The sequence below is a fragment of the Engraulis encrasicolus genome, chromosome 6, assembly GCF_034702125.1.
Source record: "Engraulis encrasicolus isolate BLACKSEA-1 chromosome 6, IST_EnEncr_1.0, whole genome shotgun sequence".
NCBI lineage: Eukaryota > Metazoa > Chordata > Actinopteri > Clupeiformes > Engraulidae > Engraulis > Engraulis encrasicolus.
The window spans coordinates 50,696,314-50,717,359 of record NC_085862.1 but is presented as its reverse complement, the minus strand read 5'-3'; the positions used below and the strand labels follow the sequence as shown (position 1 = coordinate 50,717,359).

The 21,046-nt window shown below is 44.9% G+C and overlaps 1 protein-coding gene across 1 annotated transcript in view; it reads right to left on the bottom strand.

The window, feature by feature from the left end:
• The window catches only part of ell (elongation factor RNA polymerase II), a 49,786-nt gene that overhangs the window by 12,081 nt on the left and 16,659 nt on the right, over positions 1-21,046 (bottom strand). The window contains exons 2-6 of the mRNA XM_063201890.1: positions 20,697-20,741; positions 12,481-12,602; positions 11,480-11,643; positions 2,698-2,957; positions 506-630 (exon numbers count right to left, since the gene is read on the bottom strand). Coding sequence (XP_063057960.1) covers positions 506-630; positions 2,698-2,957; positions 11,480-11,643; positions 12,481-12,602; positions 20,697-20,741 — 716 coding nt within the window. The remainder of the gene's footprint in view (positions 1-505; positions 631-2,697; positions 2,958-11,479; positions 11,644-12,480; positions 12,603-20,696; positions 20,742-21,046) is intronic.

Genomic DNA, 21,046 nt, shown 5'->3' with positions numbered 1-21,046 from the left:
ATACCAGCAAACACATTCCCAGTGAAAAGAGACTACAGGCCTTGGCTTAACACCAAACATACTGCCAGTGACGCCCCATATAAACTGGGTCTGAAGGGACTGAACGAGCATGCCCAATGGTCTTCCTTTGCCATAACGGTCTTCCAGAGGGACCTTCAAGGCGACCCTGCCCAATTATTACAAAGCTAAAAAAGAATCAACGATCGGGACATTTTTCACATTTCGAGGAGTTTCCCACTTCAGTACAGGAAGCCCCTATGAATGTCCTGAAGGCTTAAGACCTGCTGAGGCTGGGTGGTGGGAATGCAGGGGGGAGGAGAGCGGATGATGGTAGAAAAGAAGGCCACAGAGGAGAGAGGAGTGGACATTGCACTCTTTGCAATATTGAAGTTTTATTGGGTGGATTTTCAGAATTACACCACTCACAATAAGTACTCCTTGTAAGTTTTGACACTTAAGTAGCTAACACAAAATACCAAAAAGGGTGAAAGGGGATCTTACTGACCGTACAAGGATTCTCTTGAGTATCTGCTGGTCCACCTCCGCGTAGCCAGGCCAATCCTTCTGGATCTCCTTGAAGAGGCAGTCCTTCAGCGTGAAGGTGTTGTCTTTCCCATTCAGGTTGGCCACCTGTGCAGACAAAGTCAGTGTGGTTTAATATCCAATTTAATATCATGAACATCACATGTGCACAAATAGGAACACAGAAAGCAGGGCAGAAACAAAACGAAAACAAAAGCAACAAAACAGTTAACTACTAATCCTTCAGATTAACACATAACCCTGGAATTTAAATCCAATTGATATTCTACTTGGCAAAAAGGAGAAAAATATGTCCGGCACAGAATATAGTACGAGTGTTCAAGTGTGCTTTCTGGGTGGTTCATATATGCACCATCACAATTCAACTTCACACGTGTACTTTGGCTCCTCAATGACACGTGTCATGAAATGTAAACCTGACCTCATTGTGATATGGGACACATTACAGATCTTACGACTGCAGTCAAGTCATAGTACAGAATGTCCACACAGCATATATACTACACGCACTGCACGTCCACCTCAGCAACACCCACAAACATGGAAATCTTTAGTCTTTGTGCTGAGTGCCAAGCACCACGGATGTGTTACCAGGTGGAACGGACTAGAAAGGTGGTAGGGCAGGTCAAGGTGGACTCGTATGACAGAATGGCATTGCATTGTGTATGGTGTGGCATGGCATGGTGACATGTTTGGTATTGGGGCATGGCGTGATGGCGTGATGGCATGGTGGCCACTGCAGTGACTCAGCGGGGGGACACGCCACACACTTCAACCATCTCAATCCCTCTCCGTCGCTCCCTCTCTCTGTCTCTCTCTCCACACACCCGCTCTCTCTCCCTCTCTCTCTCCCTCAAGGCAACAATGGCTGCGTGAGTGGAGAGGAATCTGCTGTGCTGCAGAATTCACTGCAGTGTGTGTCTGTGTGTGTGTGCACGTAGGACGACACCCAGGGAGTGCCGAAAATATGTGACGCCCAAAAATAGCTGCCAGACACCGGCGAGGAGCCACCCTAAGGATTTCTGCGAGTAAGAGAGCGCTCTTAAAAACGGCCTCTGTACGCATCCGGAGATGATTCTCTCCTTAAAACACAAAAGAAAACAAAAACAGAGTACGTACCTCCAAAGCCCAGTGGTAGACTGTACAGCTTACGAGGTGTATGTGTGTGTGTTATGAGAAAGTGTGTCAGGCACGCAGTCCGCTCCCTTCCCGTATTAGCGGCTGGCAAATCCAGCTAAATCCTGCCCAATTTGCACAGGGTTTTAGCCAAACGCTACCTCTAAGCACCCCCAGCTCTACAGCTTGCTCACTGATCTGGACTCCACACATTTTTCTACTGGATTTGCCTTCATACGGTTTCTCCTCCTTTGCTTTTCTGCGACATGTTTGTTTACATGCCTCCTATGTATGTGTGCATGGAGGTGTATGCGTGTGCACGGTCAGGGCTCTACGCTTAGCCTTTTCATTAGGAGCACCTGTGCCCCCAAGTGAAAAAATTTAGGGGCACAGATACAAATTTAGGAGCACAGTGAGTTTTTGTGACGCAGCTTCATTATTAACACACAGACACAGAGAATATACTCTCTCCACAGGGGTAGGCCTAAAATTAAAATCACTTCGGGCCACTTTTCCAAATTCCTCCCAGTAAAAGGACTAAACAAAATATATAAATCTATATTCACATTCATTTCTATACGCTTCTCTATGGGGTGTATTTAGTTTAAGAGCAAAATACGATTGAAAGGGTTGAAATATCTACTCGCACACGTGCGCCCTTTCTATTATTTCGTTCGCACAATCATTTATTTTAGGGGCATATACGAGCAAAATGCTCGCACTGTAGAGCCCTGTGCACGGTATGTGTATACTTCCACAGATGTGTGTGTTGAGTGTATTGGAGTAAGAGTTATGACTGTGTGTGTGTTCCTTTATCTGCAGGAGGCCGTCCAGAGCATCTTTGTGCTGCGGCATAAGACCGTCCTACTGAAGGTGTGTGTGTGTGTGTGTGTGTGTGTGAATAAAAATAGTATTACTATTATTACTTCATTTGTTGCAGGAGGCAGAGCATCCTTGTCCTACGTCGACATGAGGCCTTCCTGGAGGTAGGTGTGTGTGTGTGTGTCTGTGTATACATGCGTGCGTGTGCTTCCTCACCTGTTGTAGGAGGCCGTCCAGAGCGTCCTTGTCCTGCGGCGTGAGGCCGTCTTTCTGCAGGCGCAGGATGAGCTCTGGCTTGCGGTAGGGCTTGAGGGCCAGCAGGTGAGTGAGGCGCTCCCTGAGGGGCCTCAGCTGGGTGCCACCACCCCCACCCTTACGAGGGGCGCCCGACGAGATGATCACCGGCCGAGACGTCCGCCGCGACGGGGCAATGTCCGTCAGGCCCGGGGCTGGCCCACGCCGTTGCACGCGCTTACCTACCGAGAGAAACAGAGGATAAACACATCAACAGGGCTCTAAATTATCTTCAAAACGGCTAGTAGATGTTAATCTTACTAGCCAAACACACACTCACTAATGGGTCAAAGTGGTAACTCAAAGTAGTGAGTTGGTATTATCTTACAGCCCAACAAAATTGACACCAGCAAACTGGCCAAATGATGGTGAAATTTCAGAGCCCTCCACATCAATAGACACAGACACAACTTGCGGAAACAAAGAGAGGACATGAAGAGTTTCATTGCAACATGGTGTAAGCCATTTTTAAAAAGAAACTTTGGTAACACTTTATTTTAGGGATACCTAAAGGGTCCCACGTGTCCACAGGGTGCCCCAGCGAAAAGCACATTGCCTGGGCTTGAAGAGCCACAACACCTCGCACAATAGCTCCAGCTATGATGACCGCCACAGCCAGGACTGGGTATTCGAGGACCATCAGCCCGAAATTGTGTGCTATAGATCGGCCTTGTGATGTGACTGGTCTCGGTAGGACGCAAGACATCCACATTTTTGCTGTTTTTACGTGTTTTCAGTGGATCCTTTGTCCTGGACTTTTAATAAGACTTGAGGCAAGGTTTTTTTCCTGTTTCATCGGGAGAACTGCTTTCAGAGTGACATTTATTTGTATTAACATTCAGTTTCTCCTTGTTTTTTCTTCAAGAAATGTTGTGCTTTATTCCAAGTAGATTTGTAACAAAACATAAGGGTCTTTTGACTATATAGTGACAAACTCCAGAGTCGTAGCTTTCAAACAAGAGCACGGGTGTTAGTGTAGCACAAACAGGGATATGACTGCAACCCCTGGCGTAAAAGAAGCCAAAAATGTATAAAATGTGTGTGACTGTTAAGTGGTTAATACAGTTAAAATCGTTGGCCAGGGTTTATAAAGGTGGTCAAGTGTCTTATTTTTCATGTTAAGCGTTGTCTTGCTTCAAGACAAGTTAAAAGAGCTACACGGATCCATTGACTTTCACTAGCTTAGCGACATGCTCCCTCTTTTAACTCGTCTTAAAGCAAGACAAAGGCTTACATGAAAAATACACTTTACCACCTTTATAAACCCTGGCCAACGATTTTAACTGTATTCAGCTCCAAAATAGTGGCATTCCCCTTTAATGCCTGCATAATAGGGCTGTAACAATACTGTATCGAACCGAGAAATCGTGATACACAGGGTCACGATACTGTATCGTGATACAAGGAGGCAGTATCGTGATGAGCCCTTTCAATGCTTTTTTACCCATTAGTCCAGAAAACAACTTTATGATTTGATGCGATAGTGTTTCCAAACTTCAGTGGAGATACATTTCAGAAATCGTGGGCTGTATCGAACCGTAGGTCGAAAATCTGAAACGAACCAAATCGTGAGTTGAGTGCATCGTTACAGCCCTACTGCATAAGTAACTTGTAAGGCAGGGGTCCCCAAACTTTTTTCCTCTGGGGGCCACATTATCGTTCCTGACTGTGATCAGGGGCCAGGATCAATCATGTGTGCTGTGTACTAGGCCACTGCCTGTTATAGCCATAAGTTATAGCACAAAATAGTTCATCATTACAAGTGATTTGCAAAAGAACTGAGTACTTCTCATGTTTATCAATTTGAAATACCACAGGTATTCCTTTTAATTTCTAATAGCCATGTAAAAATAGCAAAGAAAGGTTAGAAAAATATGGTGATTGACAGTTTGAGTGATACAATAGAAATGGTAGGCCTGTTTATATTACAGTAAGATGAGAAACTATCAAGACAAGAAACTGATTCACACTAGGTTAGTGAAAATTAAACTGTAGGAAGGCCTGTTTATTAAATATATATATATATATATTGAAAAAGTATATTTTATCATTATTTGTTTTGTGTGAGGATTGCTTCTTTGGGCCAGTTCAAATGGTGAGGTGCAGAGAGGTGGAGGGCCGGTCAAAGGGGCATAGCGGGCCGCATCCGGCCCCCGGGCCTTAGTTTGGGGACCCGTGGTGTAAGGCATGTACTAAGCAAACGCTAAGGCCTACTAGGTCCTTACTATGGTTAAATTGGTAATAAATCCCTTATTGTGCATGAACAAGACATTTACGAATACATGCCTAACAATGTTTGATTTTGCTTTGTACATGCCTTACAAGTTACTTATACAGGCACATTGTATGTATTAGTGCTAATAGATGTATCCCTAAAATAAAGTGTAACGAAACAAACAAACACAAACACAACTTACACACCCAGACAGACAGACACGCACACACACACGCACACACAAGAGAGATGCAGACACAAACAAACACACACGGGCAGATACATAAACACCTGTTATTACAATGTAGTGACAACAACACTCACGCACTCAATTATTAAATAGCAATTTTGCCGCCTGGCCACCCGTATGCAAGCCAGACAGCCAGTCAGGAAGCGCACTTGTAGCAGACACTGGTGTTAAGTGACCAGCACAGTAGGAGACTGCAGACGCACGCACACCAGCTATGATTAACTCCAAACAACACATTATTATGCCACACTGCAAATAAATACACAAAACAGGCAGAGAGCCAGCTAACATACGAATGTGTAAACAGATACTGAAGCCATGCCTAATAGCATATTATGCACTGAACGCTATCAAGGGCTGCCTTCTCAAAGCTCTTTTTCATAACTCTGTTTTTTATGCTGCTATGAATGGAATGACTGACATTTACTGCCTAGTCCTGATATGATATGAGTGTGTGCGTGTGCGTGTGCGCGCAGTGCAGTGCAGTGCAGTGCAGTGCAGTGCAGTGCAGTGCAGTGCAGTGCAGTGCAGTGCAGTAAGTGAGTGATTTGTGTGCAGTGCCGTGAGTGAGCTTTTTAAAGAGTGAAACCAGAGCAGGTCATGTGAGAGCCGGCCATGTGATGTGACAGGTGGTCATGTGACCAGAGAGACATGTGACTGCACTGGACTGACCCTCCTTAAGCTGCCGCCCCCTCCTCCTCGCTCCTTCTCTGGCTGTTCCAGGCTGTGTGTATGTGTGTGTGTGTGTGTGTGTGTGTGTGTGTGTGTGTGTGTGTGTGTGTGTGTGTGTGTGTGTGTGTGTGTGTGTGTGTGTGTGTTGTTGTTAATCAGGGCCAAATTTAGTGTATGCGTGTTTTTGAGTGTGTGTGTGTGTGTGTGTGTGTTTGTGTGTGTTTGTGTGTGTTTGTGTGTGTTTGTGTGTGTTTGTGTATGTGTCTGCATGTGTTGTGTGCAGATATGAGTTTGTCTCCGTGTGTGGGTGTTTGTGTGTTTAATTCAGTGTGTAGCTCAACTGACCCCTCAAGATCGCAACTTTTTGATCAGGCCAAATGCAGGCTGCTGACTGGTGCACTACTGACCCACCCAGCCTTTAGCAACGCATGCCAACAACCCATACAGACATCCACTACCATCACACACACAGACCCACTACCAACACACACACAGACACACTACCATCACACACACAGACCCACTACCATCACACACACAGACCCACTACCATCACACACACAGACCCACTACCAACACACACACAGACCCACTACCAACACACACACAGACCCACTACCAACAAACACACAGACCCACTACCAACACACACAGACACACACACTACAGCCACCCACCCCCCACCCCACCCCACACACACACACAAACACCCTGTGCCCACATCAACTCATACCAAAAGACACACCTCCACTCAAATTGAGCAAATTAATCTCTCACACATGCACAGACGCATGCACGACTGCTTTAAGGTCATCAAGAGGAAAATGAAGATTCAGAGAGGGCAAGTGAGGGACATGTAGAGCTCAGGCAAGTGTCTGGGGCCTCACAATGTAGAGTTCACAGACTGGCACAGCACTGAATAATCCAAATGTGCTACACCACTGACTTGAGCTTCCGCATGAGCTTGAACACCTGCCAACATGGTGCTTAGTATGCTGCACCCTTTCAGACATCAGACATCATCAAAACCAGCAAGAGCATTCCCTAAACTAGTAACACCAGCGCGAAGGAACCAGCGTTGGGACTGCCCAATGGCCGGACGGGTACAACTAGTGCCCACTTCACTGCCAGGCAGCTACATAAGAGACAGGCCTGTGCCTTTGCCAATCTTACCAGAGGTAACAGCACTGGCTCTGTCCTTGGCTGCTAGTCCTTCAGCAAACACTCCATGCCAGCCATGCCAATTACACCAGAGCAATTACACCCCAACAGGAATAGAGCAGAGTGTGCCCTTCCTTGATTAAGCAGGAAGCTTAGTGTGTTTACATTATCTGTTTGCTAAAAACATCAACAAACAACTCTTGACCACTGAGCTGTGCCTCTGGTACTGGGTGCTCCACTATCCGAACAAGGCAGTGTCTCTTCCCCTGATTAAGCAGCAAGCTTCAGGGGTTTTCATTTATTTATCTCTATGCTAAAGACATCAGACAACCAAGACTGAACTGTGGTCAGTAGTGTCTCCAAGCACCTGTACACCTGTCCAAAATGTTCACCACGTAGCGCATTTCATATGGTGTTTTCCCCCTACATAGTACAGATGTTGGGAACAAGCGTGTGTTACATCCAGAGCAAATACAGAGCGAATATAACTTCAACGACCTCGGCTACTTGGCAGCTTAGGTCGTTTCTGGTTTGCACGCAGCTTTATTCACCATCCAGTGCACTTCATACCGTGTTTTGTCCCCCACATAGTACAGATATTGGGAACAAGTGGGTGTCTTGGATTCAGGCCCTAAATTCCATGCAGATACAACATGGTGCACCACACAATCCCCGTTAAAGACAGAACAGAGGCTATTCTACCCCACTGACTCCAGAAGAGAGGCTATTCTCCCCAATCACTAAATTATTCAGTGTGGCTGCGAGTCTTTAGTGGATACTGAGCTGCCCCTACTGCAGGACAAGCTGCATAGGGTGGCAGCGAGCATATACAGCTCCAGGCCTTTTTATTAGAATACCATGAAAAAGTTGATTTATTTCCATAATTCCATCAATAATGTTAAACTGTCATGGATTGTAGATTCATGGCCCAGTTTTTTAACTATTCCAATCATTATTTTTTTTTCTTTTTATATACGTTGGCCTTCCAGCTCAAAAAACCCATGAATTGGGGAATTCGCATTATTATAATATTGTTATAAAATCACATTTTTCTTCATCAAAATTCGGGTCACATTATATCAGTTGAAATTTGGTACTTTCTACATAACATGCAATGGTCAATACTTGGTTAGGACATTCTCTGTCTTCATAATGGCCATGATGCGTTTAACATTGAAGTCAATGGAAAAACAGTGCATGGCAGTTATGGAAGCCCATATATCCTTGATGCTTTGCTGTCAGCTGTTCTTGTTTGTTGACCTGGTACCCCACACTTCACTCTTCAATATACCCTGTAGATTTCCATGCCACGTTTTGGCGCTAACTCACCAGTTTAATTCTAAATAACCAGAAATGAATCCCCATTGAAAATGAATGGGGTTTAATTTCTGTTGAGTTAGAATTAAACTGGTGAGTTAACACCAAAACGTGGCATGGAAATCTTCGGGTATATTGAAGAGGGAAGTGTGGGACACCAGGTCAGCTATACAAAAACAGCTGACGGCAAAGCATCAAGGATATCTGGCCTTCCATTACTCCCATGCACTGTTTCTGCCATTGACTTCAATGTTAAACGCATCATGGCCGTTATTATTAATAATATTAAGACAGAGAGAGTCCTAACCAAGTATTGAACATTGCATGTTGTGTAGAAAGTACCAAAGTTCAACTGATTTGATGTGCACTGATGTGAAACAAATTTTGATGAAGAAAATTGTGATTTTATTACAATATTCTAATGATGTGAATTCCCCAATTCATGTTTTTTTGAGCTGGAAGACCAAAATGTGTAAAAATAAACAATTTAATGATTGGAATAGTTAAAAAACTGGGCCATGAATCTACAATCCATGACAGTTTAACATTATTGATGGAATTATGGAAATAAATCAACTTTTTCATGGTATTCTAATAAAAAGGCCTGGAGCTGTACACCACATACACTGCAGCAGCGCACATACACAACACAGCTGCTGGCACTCGTCCGGACACTGCAGCTGGCACTACTTGCAGTAGCCTGGACCCACCCGTACTGCCAGTCATACCGGTCACACTACATTAACATTCATGTGAAAGTCCATCTAGTCAAATTGTCTAATCACAGGTCTTTCTAATCAGGAAAAAAGCAGAAACCATTAAAAAAAAAAAAAAAAAAACGAACACTGCAGATGTGTCAACAGAAACAGTGATCCAATCAGCTGCATCTCTTTCTAGTAGACGCCAGTTGATCCTGCCTTTGGAAACACGACCAAGCTCATGGCTAGGCCTGGGTATTGATTGACAATTTCCGGTTCCGGTTCCATTTCCGGTTCCTTCGTTTCGGTTCCGGTACCAGAACGGTTCCATTTTCGGTTCCTAGAAACCCTGAATTAAACCTGCAGTTACCCAAAGTGGCCAGTAGATGGCGTAACGGGTCTGTAAATCACGAGTTTCCCTGCCTGCCACAAGGCGGCGCTCATCGTGACTTAAGCAATGGCGGGTTAAAGGCATTTAATTCTATACAGCATTCATGATTAATTGCATGCTGCAAGTTGTCCTCTCGGCATGGCTTGGCAAGTATAATAAACAGTTTTGATACTGATAAATGTTCTCATGTCTGATTAAAATTGTTCTGCTGTACGGTGCAACTTCACTTCTGTTACCAATCCTATGTCAAGCGTGCCTGACATGGTGTTTTAATGTAGCCTACGCTACCCAGTCTGTCGACAGCTTACCAAAACAGAGACCCAAGATTGCCACTTTCTAGTGGTAAAAACAACCTGTCCTTCTCCTACAGACATGTGTTAGGGCTTGTTCGAAAGCTGCGAATCTTAGCTTTTTACAGGTTTTTACGGCACGTTTTTATGTTCTTTCAATCAAAAGTTATTGAACTGTAAGCGGCCGCTGTTTCAAGTGAAAAAAAAAGCGCTTTCCAACTTTTTTTTTTTTTTTTATCTCGTCATTTTTTTCCGAACAGCCAGCGATCTCCTTAACGTAGACCTATAGACATGTGTTAGGGCTTGTTCGAAAGCTGAGATTCTTAGCTTTTTACAGTTTTTTACGGCACGTTTTTATGTTCTTTCAATCAAAAGTTATTGAACTGTAAGCGGCCGCTGTTGCAAGTGAAAAAATAGCGCTTTCCAACCATTTTTTTTATCTCGTCATTTTTTTCCTAACAGCCAGCGATCTCCTTAACCTAGACCTACAGACATGTGTTAGGGCTTGTTCGAAAGCTGAGATTCTTAGCTTTTTACAGTTTTTTACGGAACGTTTTTATGTTCTTTCAATCAAAAGTTATTGAACTGTAAGCGGCCGCTGTTGCAAGTGAAAAAAATAGCGCTTTCCAACCATTTTTTTTATCTCGTCATTTTTTTCCTAACAGCCAGCGATCTCCTTAACCTAGACCTACAGACATGTGTTAGGGCTTGTTCGAAAGCTGAGATTCTTAGCTTTTTACAGTTTTTTTACGGAACATTTTTATGTTCTTTCAATCCACAGTTATTTAACCTTAAGCGGCCGCTACTTCAAGTAGGCCTAAACAATGGCGTTATTCTCCAGCCGGATAGAGAGGAAATCTTTTTTGTCGCTGTGTTCTTTGTTCCCTCGAATTAAACCGACGGTCTAAATAGGCTACATTTGTAGGCTACGTCCCCAACACAAGACCAGTTATTTCTAAGTTAGCTCTTTTCATGGAAAAACATGTTTCCAAGGAGTCAGAGACATCTTCCTGAAGAGTCGAGGTCATGGTTGAGGTTGACGGTATTACAGCAGGCATAGTTGAGGTTGATGGTGTTGCCGTTGTAAAGATGCTGCAACTCTCTGCACGCAAGTTAATCGAATGCAAGAGCAGGTGTTTGAACAGGTTGGATGTATTGCCATTCTTGCATGATATTAGTTTATTGCAGATATTGCAGCGCGCTCCTTTATCTACTTTCCTGAAATATAGCCACGCTTTCGACGGCATGTTTTTGTTTCTCAAGTAGTACAATCAGCTGGTTGAAAATCAGCTGTCTTATCAATCGTTTAAATGAGGTGCGAAACGGGAAGAGGAGGAGCGTGGTCAGTTTGTGACACTTGTGGTTGGCTGAAATGGCCGCGTGCTTAAACACACATTTGATGGCTCTGACAGTCAGACTTCAGGAACCGAAACGTGGAACCGACAGACAAGGCACGTTTCGATGCCAAGTAGAACCTTAGCTTTTAATTCGGTTCCATCAAAGAATTGAATTTCGGTACCCAGTCCTACTCATGGCCAACCTCATCTATGAACGTAAGGATGACGGTGGCTCATTGTGTATAGTATATTACATGGTCATTACGTTTACATGATGTTTTTAATTCCAAATTTAGTGAATGTCTTACCCATGATTTGATGATGAGGATGGCTCATTATGTACAGTATGCTTTTGGTCATGATGATGCCTTACCCACGTAGCGTCCGCCTGGCTTGATGACGATGGCTCCCCTGCTGCGCGTCTCCTCCTCTGCCTGGGCCATGCTTTGCCGGGCCTTCTGGTACGAGTCGTCCGTCGCACACACCGTGATCTTGTCCTGGATCCCACCCAGGCAGTCCAGCTCAACGCTGCCCTCTCTAGTGGAGGGAGGGAGGGAGAGAACGAGAGAGAGAGATGTACAGATTAAATACAAGCAGACGACTGACTGGGGTCACATCTAGGGCTGCAAAATTCCGGGAATTCTCAAAGCTGTTAACTTTCCATAGACACATTGGGGAATTCTCGAAATAAGCTGTGAATTATCAAGTTAAGACATCAATAAAGTTGGTAGGAAAAAAAAAAAAACATTTAGCATATTTTAGGCCAACATAATCAAATGTATGCAAGTCTGCTGAGCCAAGTCTGGAGTGAAGTCTGGGGAAAAATGGCGGCCGCAGATCTCGAAAATACGTGACCGACTGCCAGTCTAGTTTAATCTACCTCTGGGCAATGACGAGTTGCCTCGCAGGCGAGGACAGGAAGCAAGACAAACAGGTGGACACACAGACGTCGTAAAAAAAAGGGCCGATGGTCAACTTACTTATATTTCAGCACAATTCCCATAAATTACAAAATTTCCCGTAATTCCTGTGCAGTTTCCAATTTGAAAATTCCCCAAATTCCTGTACCAAAGTTTCCATGGAAATTTTCCGAACAGCTGGTGTTGCCTTGCTGGACTGTGGCAACAACAACATGCACATTTTTGATGGATGCCGCACAACAGGACAGTACCACTCAGAGTAGCTACGAGTAACTCTCAACACATGACACACGTGCAAACACGCATGCACACAAGCGCTCACGCCCAGACACAATCTGCAGCAGGAACAGCTAAAACAAAGTATCATTACCCGTCAAAATATTTTAGTGCCTACAACAGTTGGGCAAATGATGACCCAAATAGGTCAGATGACTAAATAAAGTCCTTTTCTCACCCAGTAGTGTACTGCTGGATGCAGTCGAAGCTGCCCTGAGGGTTGTCCCGGCCCACGTTGGACAGGTAGAAGGTAAAGGTGCGCAGCTCACTGGGGCTGTCTGAGCTCGGGATGGAGATTTTCTGTTGGGGAGGACAGAGAGAGAGCAGGCACGGATCACAAACATCATTCATCCATAATCACTTAGTGAGTCAGTGTGCGTTTGTGCGTGTGTGTGTGTGTGTGTTTGAATTTTGACATCTTCATTTTTATTTCCATGTCAGTTCATGCCATTTCAATGCTGTGTAGCTTATCAGAGTGCAAAAAAGCACACCTGTGCTGCAAGAGTCACTATGCAAGCAGCCATATCAATTTGACCCTGGTGTGCCACGCTTACAACACGCTGTCTGTTGGTGGAATTGGTGTGTGTGTGTGTGTGTGTGTGTGTGTGTGTGTGTGTGTGTGTGTGTGTGTGTGTGTGTTAATGTGGACCTCAGCATAGGCAAAAAGAGCACACAAACGTTGCAGCACTTCTGTTGACATAGCTAGAAGTGTAATTCCACAGAAGCAACTTGTCATTGCCCCCGCTCTCAGAGTAACATGCCAGCAATTTTGGGGGCTAAATTAGCTTATTACGTGCCGACACATTTGACAGGTGCATTAGCCCAGTCTTTATAATAGCCGTTTGACACCCCTTTTAACACCCCATTAGCGTAGCGTGGTGTTAATTATTGGACGCAAGCTATCCAATGGCCTATCGCTGTGAGCCTAGTTCATATAACCCACTTCCATTCAATTAAGCTAACGGGAGTAATTGAGGTTAGACTGTGAGGAGAACAGTATGGTTTTTACACTTAGCTAAAGTGAGCATAAGCAGAATGACAGAATATGCACGATTCTTCAAAAAAGATTGCTTATTAATGTCAAAGGAAATTTAAGTATCCCCACAAAATTCACACTAGCCTATAGCAATTAGTTTATTTGCAGCTTGTAAACACAGTGTGTGGATAAGTCAGTCAGTCAACATGGCATTCTCATTCTTCATATGGCAACAGCATGCTAATATTTTTTAAAGGTGTGCATTCTTCCTGTGTATCAAAGCTTAAGCACATGTGCAGAGGGCTGTGTTGGTGTGTACAATTGGTCAGTGGACCCACATACAGGCACACAGCTCTGCAAATGTTGACCTCAGACGCACGCTCACCTCGTACAGAAAAATCACAGCACATGTACAGGGGTGTGCTTGAGTGTGTGAGAGGAAGGGAAGGAGAGGGGGGAGGGGGGGAGCGAGAGACAGTGAGAAAGTGTGTGCGGCGCATACGCCCCTTCAGGCCTTAAGATGCTGGTGTTATGCAAGCGTGAGGTACAGTAGGTAATCTCTTTAGAGTACCACCTCATAGCTGGCAGTGGAAATCTGCAGATTACTATTACACTACAGTATTACCCTCCTCAGCTATGACTGGTACCAGGAGAAGAGGAGAAGGAGGAGGAGGAGGAGGAGGAGGAGGAGGAAGAGAGAATGAAGGAGCGATCGAAGAGCAGAGAAGAAAGGAAGGAAGAGAGAGGGGGGGGGTAGAGAGGAGGAGGAAAGAAGAGCAGAGGAGAAGGAGAGGTTAAGGGGAGGAGGAAGGAGGAGAAGAGGGAAGAGAAAAGAGGGTGTAAGGGGTAGGAGAGAGGAGGTGCGAGAAAGGTGAAGGGGAAGGGAAGTGAGGAGAAGACAAGGAGAAGGGAAGGGAGGAGGTGAAGAGGAAAAAGACAAGAGAAGGGAAGGGAGGAGGAGAAGAAGGGAAAGAGCAGGGTTGAGGAGAGGAGAGAAACTGAGCAGAGCTTGTGGGTTTGTTTGCTGCTCTGGAGATAAGAGGTGATGGTGGCAGTAGATCCAGTAGCAGCAGTGAGGAACATGAAGCAAGCCAGCTCTGACCCTTGGTCTGAAACAAGAGAGGGAGGCGTGGACGTGTGTGTGTGTGTGTGTGTGTGTGTGTGTGTGTGTGTGTGTGTGTGTGTGTGTGTGTGTGTGTGTGTGTTCCCATGCAGCATTGCTCTTGGCGTACACAGTGGCTGCTCTCGCTCAGGTCAGTTCAGCTGAACCAAACGCACACACACATATACACACGTGAGGCCTGCAGGTGGCCAACTATAAATAAACACCATGTTCCAGCCTCTGCTCTAGGAGCTTTCCGACACACACACACACACACACACACACACACACACACACACACACACACACACACACACACACACACACACACACACACACACACACACACACACACACACACAATAGTGATAGAGAAGCGCGCACACGCGCACTCCACTCTCCCATTTTGTATGGGTACAGCAACAGTTGTAGCAGAATTGTTAATGTGTAACTTTGCATTGGTTTATGAGGGAAAATAACAAAAATAATCTCATTCTCCGCAACATTGCTGATCACTGCAGGGGTGTTTGCAGTGGCAACACCAGACGATACCTTCCTGACATCATTATTGGAAAATGCTTTTTAAATGTGTTTTAGTTGTTCATTGGTTATTTAGTAGCCATTAGTCAACATGTCCACAGACTGGGATTTTGCAGGAACCGGAGAGAACGCACGCACACGCTCTGAGAATAATAACCGATAGAACGGCCTCTGTGCAAAGGCCAATACAAAATTCCATACAACCAACAAGATATGCTCAGTCTGTGTCTTGGCCTAGTTTTGTCTCTTGGGATACCCGCTATATCTAGAAATCAGTATCCCAATACACAACAATTAGTCATGTGGTTAATCAGTCAATTAGTCATGAGGCTAATCAGTCAATTAATCATTACAATTGTCTTTTTGATGCACCATTTTCACTTCACTTCACTTCCCCAGTGAGCCCTGCATAGAATGGTACCAAGTTCTTGGTCTAAGCAACTCCACCGCATTAGGCTACCTATAACCAAGGCAGAAGCTTTTTTTCCAATGTAAAAATTCCAGGTATTACACAGGCTTCTGTGTTATGATGATTCACAGTTAGCCTGTTCATTAGAAATCTTAGCTAAGACATCAGCTTACCAGGCAAAGCCAGTCTGGTAGACAAACACAGACAGTTCTGCAGATCTTGCTTAGGAAGAAGCCAGTGTTGTGCAACACTACACAGTGGACGTCTGTGTGTGTGTGTGTACTGTGTGTGTGTGTAGTGTGTCTGTGTGTGTGTGTGTACTGTGTGTAGTGTGTGTACTGTGTGTAGTGTGTGTGTGTGTGTGTGTGTGTGTGTGTGTGTGTGTGTGTGTGTGTGTGTGTGTGTGACCAAGACAAGACAACTGCTATGTTGGTGGTACACACACACAGAGCCTATACATATGCATGTGTTTTTGCATATGGATGTGGCTAGTGGTGGTGGTGGTCAGGCAGACTCTGCAAAAGGGAACAGGGAGACGAAAACAGATGGCAGATGCTTTGCAAAAAAGAAGGGGGGGAAAAAGGAAACAAGAAGGGAAAAAAAACTCAAATCTGGACATGATGACCCAGCCATAACCTTGTCTTCCTGTTATTTACCGTGGTCTCAAGTTGTGCGCACTGCACCATGTATTGACATATTTTTCATGTTCCGATGAACAGAGAGACTGTGCACCACCAACACTCCTTAAAGTGCTCTGCATTTAAAATGTGCTGTGATGGCATGACTTAAATACTTAGGAGTCCACACTTTATCATTTCATATCATAACTCAAAAACAACAAACAGCAAACAGCTGATATGCTTCTGCCTCAAATTATTGTAGCCTAGAAGGCCAGGATGAGTGACACAAAAAAACAAGAAAAGTGTCTGAACACAAATGTTGAGGATAAAGGTAATATAAAACGTTAACAGGCCGGGGATCTAAATCGGCTTCCACGGTAGTCTCCCACTCTTGCCCATTGTCATCATAATGCTCCACTCAAACCACACACTCTCTGCTGACTCACACAGCCAAACAGTGCACAGGACACATACAGCACAGTACTGTGGGCAGCAGGAGAACCTAGTGCCGATTCACCTTCTAGATCACTGGCACAACCCAACAAAACCAAAAAACAACAGTCAAACACAATAAACAAAGGTTAGATGATATACTGGGTTAAATGACATACAAGTTTCGGCACCCTTTTAGAGAGTCATTCATTGCATTGGTTTATCTCTGGTAGAGCTTTTAAAGTAGTAACATCGCAGTAAGCGAAACATTTCGGTTGTGAAATCATTTTAAGAAGTGTAACAGGCATCCAAATTAAAATTTGGGTTGGGTTTAAGCTTACATCTGTATTCATGGTAGCCTATACCTTCTGTGGAGCGTTTCAGTTGTTTCCATTACACCTATTGGAATGATTTCACTACTAAAAAGTTTATTTTATTTACCCTATGCTTTCACATATGTTGGAATCTGTTACTGCTTCAAAAGCTGAAAAAAAAGATTAACGATGTAATGATTTTCTAAAAGGGTGACCAAACTTTCGCATACCACTGTCACTGTAGATGGAGCTGATCAGCTGTATTGAGGGTAGGCTACTACTGGAAGGGATGCATCCACCCGTCCAGTTGGTGGTGGGGACATTGGTCGGAGAATTGACTATTCCAAACCTGGTCGAAGCCACCTTCAAGCCAACAACCAATGCCAGAGGTTGCCTGTAGCTGATTAACCCTTAATCTGCTTACCGGTATACAGACCGTTTCCCATGTTATTGTATTCTGAGCTACATAAAGCTCAACTACAATGACTAGAATAGACCAACTAGTAGGCTAGGCCTAAAAGAGTATGCGGTTGTGGTAATGGACTACTTTGAAGGACCATTACAGAGGGATTTTACCAAATTAAAACCATTGGGCACTTCAATACGTACTGCTATTCTAGTCTGGTTTGGGTGTTCAGAGAAGTGGTTTTACACAGTGCAGAATAAAAAAACACTGGGCTACATAAAAAACTGATTTTCCTTTCAACATCTATTTTTAAAATTTAACTTGAGGCTCTTCAGAGACCAGACCTTCCCACTAGGAGCTGCTAAGGTCAAACCCATTTGCACTGCTTGAGGAGGCGTTGAGCAATTGTAAGAACGGAGGAAGAAATATCACAGGGTTAAATAAGGTTAGTGCTTCTTAAAACTACGGATACGTTCTTCATTCTCCTTTGACCTATAAGGTCATCTTGACCACCATTACTAACTGGAAGGCCAGAGAGTTTTAACCTGAACAAGGCGCAGGACTCTGGGGAAGCCAGCTCACCCCTGCCCACACACGCTGGCCCGAACAAGAGCTCAGCCATTTCGACTTCATCTAGCCTACTCGCTCTGGGAGCTTAAAGCTGAGAGAGCAAGCCAACCTCAACCATAAAATATAACTAGGCTGTGGAATCACTGAACTGGCATTCTGCTTTAGCAAGTTCACACTCGTGCGCGCGCACGCACACACACACGCACGCGCGCACACACGCGCACACACACGCGCACACACACACACGCGCACACACACACGCGCACACACACGCGCGCACACACACGCGCGCACACACACACGCGCACACACACGCGCACACACACGCGCACACACACGCGCACACACAAGCGCACACACACACGGTTTTGGAGGCATCAAACTGAGTTGGACAATTAAGTATGTCAGACAACTCCTCTGACTTCAGTTTCAGTACAGTAGCAAGGAACGACTAACAATCGAGAACATTAGTTTACATTGCATAGTTTCTTTGAATAAAAAGATCTGCCAAATATAATGTAATGTAATGTACGGACAAGCAAGCCAACACTAGTGATCCATTAGACAGCAGAAAATGCAGACCTGCACCAATTCAATAGGCTTCACAGATGAAAGCTGTACTGCCATTCAGATATCACACGACATGCAGTACAAGAGACCAGCTGACCATGTGAGTTTGGGACAGCAACAACTGGCTGATGCTGTGCTGGTCTTCAGACGTCACACAGCGCGTCAGCATGGGCTTTGTGGATAACACCTGGTCATATATTTGGTGGAGCTGGGGCTTGCTGGTATGGTGCTGGCGTCTGGGCTTGGGAGTGCCATGCATTGGTAGGAGGTCCGAGTCTCTCTCTACCCCAGTCGGTCCCCTAAAGCCAGGAATGCGGGTGGCAGAGGCTGGGGAGGGCAACAACAATGCTAGCTAGCCTCAAAGGAAATCCACTGTAAAGCTCTGGCAGAGTTTAGCAGCTAATGTTGGCCCTGAGCATGTGACCTGTCTGACTGCCAGTCACAGTCCTAATTCTCCTGTAGAATACAGGGATTCAATGTTCAAAACACCAGGTTAGCTTCAAGAGCACATTATTGTAGGGTTTTCCATGGTGAATCAGGATTAATCATCCAAAATCACAAGCAGACTTGAGTTCTAGGCTGTCTCCATATGTCGTCCATCACCCTTCAAAAATCATGTGGAAGACTCAACAGTTTGAAGCGTTGAAATCAGACCAGATTAATGCGACGACGTACTGCAGAAAACCACCATGAGGCCAAAAAGCATGAACTTGGCACACTTTCTTGCATAGTCCTGTGCAGCGGCCTGCACACACACACACACACACACACACACACACACACACACACACACACACACACACACACACACACACACACACACACACACACACACACACACACACACACACACACACACACACACACACACACACACACACACACCTTGGAGCAGCTTCAGCAGAATGGCTCTGCAAACACAGCAGTACAGGTTCCACACATCTTCCCACTGAGCTCTGTGGACATGTGCAAACACTAGCTAGGCCAGCAGGTCAAAGGCAGACCCATGCAGCTGCTACCAGGGCAGCACTGAAGAGACACGGTCACCAATGCATGGCAGACACACTTGCAGGGCCTTATTGCATTTAGTGAAAAACATGGCCATTGAGATATACTTATGTATTGTCATTTAAATGCTGTTATGACCTAAACGTATCACAATAAAAGGCCTACACACAAACACCAAAGCAGGCCACAGATGGATTTGTGTTTATTTCCAATGCCTTACTGCAGAGATGGGCAACTTCCATAATAAGAAGGGCCACATTTTTTTCATCACCACCTTCAGAGGGCCACATGACCACAGGGCTGACTGCAACTCACAGAGTTTGAGTTGCGGTTGGTTGCTCACCAACTGCTGATATTGTTTGGAAGGAATAGGAGTGTTCTCTATAGGCCAACCATATAACGATAACAGATTAATTCAGTAGCGATTTTTAAGAAATCTGGTCGTTATGCATTTTAGCATTATAATTATTATGTGAAATGTACGTGCTACACTGAGTGAGGAGGCGAGCCACATGCGGGGCCCCCCAGTTGCCCATCCTTGCCTTACTGCAAAGCCAGACAGGTAGTTTCCCTGAGGAGGAACCCAGCTCAGTCACCAACACCAGCGAAGTTGACTCATCAAGAATGCTGGATACCCAATGGCTCCCAGCAGAGCTAGCTAATTACAGACCCTATTTTTAATCTTCATGCCGACACAACAATCTTGTTGGACTTGGGCATTCTGACAACTGATGGGTGTCCTGCCTTTTATTTACATGGCAGTAGATACGTTTGCCTGCTTAATCTCACACAGACCAAAGATCAACTGCTGACTGGATCACTGTGCCTTCCAAACTCTACACTGTGCTCCTGTCCAACGCACGCACGCACGCACACACTCACACAGTCTGAAGTCCTACAGACACATGGCAGCTTGGAAGCCTTCGTACAGAAGGATAAGCAGCGCACGTAATATACTGCAGAACTCACTTCAATGCCAACAGATTTGTAACGGTCATAAATAAATGCATTTCTGGAAATAGACTGCTAGATTAATTAAGAGGCACAAGAACACAGCTTTTCACACACTCCTCTAGATAGAAGAGTAAGAAGGAAGTTATTGCAGTGATAGGATCATTCCTTCACACCCAAGTGTGCAATATGTCACAACGAGCTAAACTGATTTTCCGCTCTACTTTAAATGCCCAATATTCTGAGCAGCTGAACATTTCAGATGCGACTATGCACCAATTTCCATGTTCCCAGTTGCTTTGTCATCTTTGCTCTTTAACGTTTCACAAGTACAGTGAAATTCCCTCCTGGTGCAGGATGTGGTCATAGCAGGGCTTTGGTGAGGAGCCAGCACACAGGGGGTGCAGAGAGAGAGAGAGAGAGAGAGAGAGAGAGAGAGAGAGAGAGAGAGAGAGAGAGAGAGAGAGAGAGAGAGAGAGAGAGAGAGACATCTTACCCCTTGGTTCCCATTAAAACGGATCCTTGGCTGAGATGACTGGGCCTGGAAGAGAGAAGAATGAGAAAAATGTTGGTTTATAATCAGTAACAATGGATATCCGGCGCAGTGCAATGCCTCTTTGATAATTTATCCACTTCTTAAAAGCCATGAGCCCTGAGAAACCCATTTGGTCCATTCACCATTGTGACATTTCACCTGCGACCTGGAGCGACTTTCTCCTATATTTAGACAGCTCAATGCAACGTGACCACTGTAAGTCAAGTAGTGTACCTTTAGCAGAGTTCAAAGATATTGTTTGTATGCAAGTCCATGCTTGTTCACTAGGGAACTACTGTAGGTCCACTTTT